The sequence below is a fragment of the Salvelinus alpinus genome, chromosome 7, assembly GCF_045679555.1.
Source record: "Salvelinus alpinus chromosome 7, SLU_Salpinus.1, whole genome shotgun sequence".
NCBI lineage: Eukaryota > Metazoa > Chordata > Actinopteri > Salmoniformes > Salmonidae > Salvelinus > Salvelinus alpinus.
In genome coordinates this window covers 27,594,289-27,601,749 of record NC_092092.1, presented here as the reverse complement: position 1 = coordinate 27,601,749, position 7,461 = coordinate 27,594,289, and the positions used below count along the sequence as shown (strand labels likewise).

General features: G+C 39.3%; 1 protein-coding gene across 1 annotated transcript; it reads right to left on the bottom strand.

The window, feature by feature from the left end:
• Positions 1 to 3,115: 3,115 nt before the first annotated feature.
• On the bottom strand, positions 3,116 to 7,215 carry LOC139580733 (forkhead box protein L3-like). Its single transcript, XM_071409691.1, has 4 exons — positions 6,730 to 7,215; positions 5,481 to 5,582; positions 5,281 to 5,347; positions 3,116 to 4,825 (listed from the first exon to the last, which is right to left on the bottom strand). The coding sequence occupies exons 1-4, from the start codon at positions 6,873 to 6,875 to the stop codon at positions 4,349 to 4,351; spliced, it is 792 nt and encodes a 263-aa protein (XP_071265792.1). The 5' UTR covers positions 6,876 to 7,215; the 3' UTR covers positions 3,116 to 4,348.
• Positions 7,216 to 7,461: the final 246 nt, after the last annotated feature.

Sequence of the window (7,461 nt, the reverse complement as noted above, 5' to 3'; positions counted from 1 at the left end):
CATGTTCTGTTCTGTCTATGGTCTTACTAAGGTTGAGTCCCAAATGGCACCCTATTCCCTATCTGTGCATACATTTTTAACAGAGCCCTATGGGTCCTGGTAAAAACAATAGTGCACGATATAGGGAATAGGGTGCCATTTGGGACATACAGTTGAAGTCTGAAGTTTACATACACCTTAGCAAAATACATTTAAACTCCATTTTTCACAATTCCTGACATTTAATCCTTGTAAAATTTCCCTGTCTTAGGTCAGTTAGGATCACCACTTTATTTTAAGAATGTGAAATGTCAGAATAATAGTAGAGAGTGATTTATTTCAGCTTTTATTTCTTTCATCACATTCCCAATGGGTCAGAAGTTTACATACACAATTGAGGTCAGGGCTTTGTGATGGCCACTCCAATAACTTGACTTTGTTTTGCCACAACTTTGGAAGTATGCTTGGGGTTATTGTCCATTTGGAAGACCCATTTGCGACCAAGCTTTAACTTCCTGACTGATGTCTTGAGATGTTGCTTCAATATATCCACATACTTTTCCTGCCTCGTGATGCCATCTATAATGTGAAGTGCACCAGTCCCTCCTGCAGCAAATCACCCCCACAACATGATGCTGCCACCCCCGTGCTTCACGGTTGGGATGATGTTCTTCGGCTTGCAAGCATCCCCCTTTTTCCTCCAAACATAATGATGGTCATTATGTCCAAACAGTTCTATTTTTGTTTCATCAGACCAGAGGACATTTCTCCAAAAAGTATGATCTTTGTCCCCATGTGCAGTTGCAAACCGTAGTCTGGCTTTTTTATGGCGGTTTTGGAGCAGTGGCTTCTTCCTTGCTGAGCGGCCATTCAGGTTATGTCTATAGGACTCGTTTTACTGTGGATATAGATACTTTTGTACCTGTTTCCTCCAGCATTTTCGCAAGGTCCTTTGCTGTTGTTCTGTGATTGATTTGCACTTTTCGCGCCAAAGTACGTTCATCTCTTGGAGACAGAACACGTCTCCTTCCTGAGCAGTATGAAGGCTGCGTGGTCCCATGGTGTTTATACTTGCGTACTATTGTTTGTACAGATGAACGCGATACCTTCAGGCATTTGGAAATTACTCCCAAGGATGAACCAGACTTGTGGAGGTCTACAATTTTATTCTGAGGTCTTGACTGATTTCTTTTGATTTTCCCATGATGTCAAGCAAGGAGGCACTGAGTTTGAATGTAGGCCTTGAAATACATCCACAGGTACACCTCCAATTGATTAAAATTATGTCAGTTAGCCTATCAGAAGCTTCTAAAGCCATGAAATAATTTTCTGGAATTTTCCAAGCTGTGATACAGTGACTTATAAGTGAAATAATCTGTCTGTAAACAATTGTTGGAAAAATTACTTGTGTCATGCACAAAGTAGATGTCCTAATCGACTTGCCAAACTATAGTTTGTTAACAAGAAATTTGTTGAGTGGTTGAAAAACAATTTTTAATGACTCCAACCTAAGTGTATGTAAACTTCCGACTTCAACTGTAACCTAAAGCTGCAAGGCTTCCTGACTTGGACAAGCAGGCATGTAACTGAAGGATATCTGAAATGAGCCAGGTTCAAATCGAAATGAGGGATGTTACGCTTTATTTTATCGTTCGATTTTTACTTGGAATTTACTCAGAAATGCCAAGCTACAGTAATTACATAGTAACAAACAACTCACTATTTTATTTCAGATTCACCGAAGCCAAGTGCCACTAAAAATGCTATCGTTACCATACAAATGATCAAAAAAGAGTTGTAGTGGTATAAAATAAGGCCTATTTGCCATATTTCTTCTGTATCCTGGTTCATTTCTTACACCCTTCTAGTTGTTTTTTAAACCCTAGTTTTGGGTGTTCCTAACAGGGACATCCTACACAGGTCTCCAGTAGCAGGGGCCAAACAGGGGCCTGGAAGATCTACAGTAAATAGAATCTAACTGTAAACACTTTTAAACTGACATTGATTTGACATCCAGTGTTGATATTCTCATTCGAAACACATTTAAAAACCCATTTAAGAACTGTGGAATATTCCACCTTGCCGAATCTACCTCTGGCCCTTTTGATTTGTACATGGGGATTCAAATGGCTTCAAAGGGCAAAAGCCATCGGTGTGTACGTGTTAGCCCTTTCTGTCTCCTCAGGCTATTTCAACAATCTTCATTAGCTAGAAGCCTGCTATCATTACCCAGCAATCTGCTTTCCATTGTAGGCCTCTGGTACATAAGCATGTCCCATATAACAAACTGTACATTCATTTGCCCCTCCAATCCCCTCCTACCACAGCTCAAGGAAATCATGGTTGTTAGTCAAGTAAGGTGAAATTACACAGCCTCCCTCGTATATAAACATATACTATGTTATTGTTGTGGTTTTAAAACACCAACAACAACACACAAATATTTATAATTAAATTCATAATCAAAATTACTCCCAAGAATGAAAATCCAATTATAAAACACACGCTGTAGATTAAATGACCTATTTGTGTTTATGATTGAGATGTTATTAATGTTGCAGATCATTGCTTTCCCAATTTCCTCCTCCCCATTTCACTCATTCTGCCCTGAGCTACACATTTCAACATTACCTACCTACACTCTTAGAAGAAAGGGTTCCAAAAGGGTTTTGAGGCTGTCCCCATAGGAGAACCCTTTTTGGTTCCACGCAGAACCTTCAAAAGGGTTCCATGCGGAACCAAAGGGCTCTATCTAGAACCAAAAATGGGCTCTTCAAATGGTTCTCCTATGGGGACAGCCGGTTCTCGATAGCACCTTTTTTTCTAAGAGTGTACACAATAGCCACAACTAGAAGTGAGCTCATACAGAAAATTATAAACATTTCCATATTATTTTTCCCAGACCAAATTTCCCTCTCATAGAGGTTTTTAGCTCAATAAGACATAAAAGTTAAATGAAAATATTTCGTGAAAACCATTTCCCAATAAAAATAAATCAAACAACATGACACAAATACTTGGAATTTGGAATGGTCATTTAATAGAGGCCATTCTAGGACAAAATAATAGTACTTCTCTCCTGTATGTGTATTTTCACTTTGGTGTCTCAATACAAAACGACGCAGAAGCAGACCCAGCCTTGCAGCACTTTATGCTAAGTTAATTTACCCAAATACATCCACAGCGCCACCTTACATCAACAGCTTAGTTAATGGAAACCTACTGATCCATAACAGTGGTGGTGCTAGACGTTGGCTGGAGGGCCAAGCAGGTATGAATGTTAATATCATTGATCGATCACAGGATTTGAAAGGAAGCATACGCCGGTGTGTTTAATTATAATTGCGTCAGGCCGGGCGGGCGTTGCGGCAGTGTTGTTATGGCAGCACGGCCCCCTTCTTGTATTTGACTAGGGTCACATCTCGGTCTCACCTTGCAAGTGTAATGCTATATTAAATGCCACTCATGTTAAGTGTGTTGTTGTGTTCTGTTGAAACCCCTCCTGTCCTGAATGATGCAGTCACGGCATAATATAAAGGTTAAATTGAAAATTGTCCCTTCAAACAAGCAAGAGAAACCCTGCTATGATTGATATCCCTTCTCCTAACAGGGAAATAAATGTTAGCAGTGTAGACCCCATGTTTTAGTCTCCTTCATACAATATAATGTATATAATGTATTCTAATGTGTCTGGATTAAATGTGGAATGTGTCAGTCTCAGGGGAATTGAAAAGGTCGTAGGGAAAGATTAGGAGGTTTGGAGAGGGCCTGGGTTGATTAACCCCATGATAATTGCCTTAAATCACAACAATAAGGATTGACGGGGCTGAGCACCAGCTTGTGACATGTACACTTCACCCTGTTCATTGCTTTGACACTTTCACCAACCAAAACAATTGTTGAGATTGTTATCTTTTAATATTGATACTGGTTATGATGATGATGAAGTCAGGTCACACTGCCTTCAGTTTTATCAGCTTTCTCATACAGTCAGAATACTCAGTCTATTTATTTCTGTCCTTAAAATAGTAACGATATAGGCAAATAATTATTTTCACAGACCCTCATAACAGAACATCCTACTTTATGAATACAGCTTTATGTACACCTTTATGCCTTGGGACAAGACTATGAACACTGTACAAGCTTAATTTGAGTGTGGAGTCATGTATATTTAGTATAATCAGCTAGGATCCATTGCACAATACTGGACCTCTCTATATTCTTTATTTACAGGACAAGTCAATCAAATCTCCCCTTGCACAAGGAGGCAGTCTTTGGATCTTTTAATTTCCTAATTCAGATATGGAGGGAAAACCATCCAGTCTTTCAGATGAAGTATCTCTCTTTATAGGCAAGGCTATGACACTCACATGGTCCAGAAGTGCAGGTTCAGGTGTTGGGGCTCCAGAGCGTGTATGGGGGCCCCTGTTGTACCACTACGTGGGGGTCTGAAGCCCGGCAAAGGGGGGTTGGGGGTGGAGAGGATGTAGTCAATACTGAATTTAATCTCCGGTTCTGGTTTATCCTGCTGGTTTGGGTTGAGGGGGGTGTGGTGACCTGGTCTGTGGTCAGGGCTGATGGGGCAGAAGGAGTCTGGTTTGGGGTTAGGGTTAGGATCGGACCGCCTGGTGGAGCCGCCGTGTTGGTTGTTGATGTTATTGTTCTTGTTATTGTCTACTGGGAGGAAAGGCTCCCCAGGCTCTCTGAAACCCAGTTTCATGTTGCGTCGGCGCCGGCGACGCCGAAAGTTGCCGTTCTCGAAGAGGTCAAGCATGGACTCACAGCCGGTGGCGAATGTCCAGTAGTTGCCTTTCCCCTTCTCGTTTCCCTCCGTACGGGGAACCTAAAGAAATATAGGTAAAATAAAATAAAACACAATAAGAAAGTAGAAATAAACCCATAATAGCCTATTTGTGATCACGCTCAAATGTAAAAGCAACATACAGTAATGTATTGAAACAGTATTTTGTCTGTTACCCTTTTTGCTTATAGTCAACTGTGTGCAAAAGACACATTCGCTTACAATTCATACAGTACATTTGTAAATGTGCATGTAAACGTGTATGACTGTTCACTGTCTCATTTCTGACCGTATTATTGTAATATATTTTAAACGTTTCATACAATATTTAATCAACGAGGAGAAAATATTATAGTCTTACTTGTTTTCTTCTGACTGATATAAAGTTAAACTAATATCGAAGAAAGTCATAAAATGTGTATCTTACTCTGTTTGATAATGATTCTTGATCAAGTTATCAACTATCATCACACAACATATGTTAAAAAGTCCTTTACCTTAATGAAGCAGCTGTTGAGCGAGAGGTTGTGTCGTATGGAGTTTTGCCATGCTCTCTGGTTAGACCTGTAGTGGATAAAGGAAACAGTACATACACTACTCTGTCAAACTGAATTTGTGAAAGGTATCCAGCCACTTTTTAAGGAAAATGACCGTTGAATAGACATGTGAAGTTAAATAGACATGTGAAGCTCCTGACCTGTAGTATGGAAAGCGCTTCATGATGAACTCATAGATCCCTGACAAGGTGACCCGGTGCTCTGGACTCTGCTGGATGGCCATGGCTATCAACGCTATGTAACTGAAGAGAGAGGGCAGACAGAGTTACAAAAAGTACAAAAATTTATTTGAATTGATATTTCTTGGTGTTCACATTGATATTCCCAAGAACAGGGTTGGGGAGTAAATTATTACATGTAATCAGTTACATGTAATCTGATGACAAAAAACTGCAATCACTTACATTACTAGCAAAAATATTATAATCAGTTTACAGATACTTTTGAAAAACTAGATGATTACTTTTACTTTTAAATTCAAAAATACATTATGACACCTTTCTGTTTCCTCAATGACATTCAACTCAGCATTGAAAGAAGGCATATGTTTAGCTTTGTTCCACCTGATCAGGCTGTTATGGGCTCCCGAGTGGCACAGCGGTCCAAGGCACCGCATCTCAGTGCAAGAGGCATTACTATAATACCTGGTTCCAATCCCGGCTGTATCACATCCAGCTGTGATTGGGAGTCCCATAGGTCGGCGTACAATTGGCCTGGGTTTGGCTGGAGTAGGCTGTCATTGTATATAATAATTTGTTCTTAACTGATTTGCCTGGTTAAATAAAAATAAAAATTGAAGTCTGACCACAAGTCATGGAGGACACACCAAACGTGTTTGATGGATCCATTTTGTCTTCTTCTAATGATGCTTAAAGGGAAAGTCCTTTTTTTTAATAACTAAAAGTGATCAGATTACATCACTGAGTTTTGGTAACCCAAAAGTTACTTTACTGATTACAATTTTGGACAGGTAACTAGTAACCTTAAAATATTACACTTAGAAAGTAACCTACCCAGCCCTGCCCAATAATATCTTGATAAGACTGATTCAAGTTACATTCAGGGAAAGTGGTCTAATATTCTTAATTATGATACCAATTTAATTTGGATAGTGTTGAGATTCCACAATCATCTGATTAAAATAATACAACAACATTTGGTAGTTAGGTTTTAGATTTTAAATGGCTTGCATTGCATTCATTTGTGATTTATATTATGGTCTATAAAATACAAAAATAATATGAATTTGTTTTGTATTTTTTCAGTAATAATAATAATGTAATATCTTAAAGACATAATATCTTAGATCATGAATAATGCTTCCATTATTTAAAAATATAACAATGATATAATATACTAATTCCATTATATGAATCATAAGCATTCTACCTGTAAGCAGGTCGACACATCTTCTTGTCTTCATCCGTGCTGCAGGAAGGGTATCCATCTCCATCATAGTTGAAGCAGTTATATGGATACTGCGAGTTATCAAACATGTCTACACTTCCACACTGGCTATTATAGGACTGCTTCATCTAATTAACAAATCAATTGCAGTTTTTACCACCCTCCAAATTTAGACCAATAGTACCAAGCAGTTGTTTTCTTTACAGAGAATGTTCTTCTACTCTACTCTAACATACTCTACTCATAGTGGTGGCTATACTGAATGAAGTATACCTTCCCCCTTGGTGATGAATAGATCTCTTGGAACCCCCACTCTCCTCCTCATCGACTGCCTCACAGTTGGGTTGGTCCCCAGGTAGGCTAGGCTAGCGCCGATAAGACATGCCATGCACCAAATGACTTGGCCAGCCCAACGCATGCAGCTTGTCCACGTGAACGTCTGAACCCGGGGCGTGATCAACTGGTAGCTAGACTAATCTCTGTCTCGCTTCAATCTGGGTGGTCTATAGACTATTTCGATTGTTGACTTTATGTTTGGTTTGTTTCTTTTTATAGTCTAATCTACCTAACATGATTTAAACAACTAATCCAATACTAACAAACAACCTCCTTACATCTCCATCTCTCTCTTCCTATTTTTTTCTTTAGCCTAACTCTTTAAAGAGTGTGTGTTGTGTTGGGGTATGTTGTGCTTGTCCGACTTTTTTTCCGCAA

Bases quoted from the DNA above. Each gene is read 5' to 3' on its own strand.
- LOC139580733 (XM_071409691.1), bottom strand. From the start codon at position 6,875: ATGAAGCAGTCCTATAATAGCCAGTGTGGAAGTGTAGACATGTTTGAT. The intron at 5,583-6,729 runs GTAGAATGCTTA...CTCTCTCTTCAG, and splicing joins ATGTGTCGACCTGCTTACAG to TTACATAGCGTTGATAGCCA. The intron at 5,348-5,480 runs GTCAGGAGCTTC...TATCCACTACAG, and splicing joins AAGCGCTTTCCATACTACAG to GTCTAACCAGAGAGCATGGC.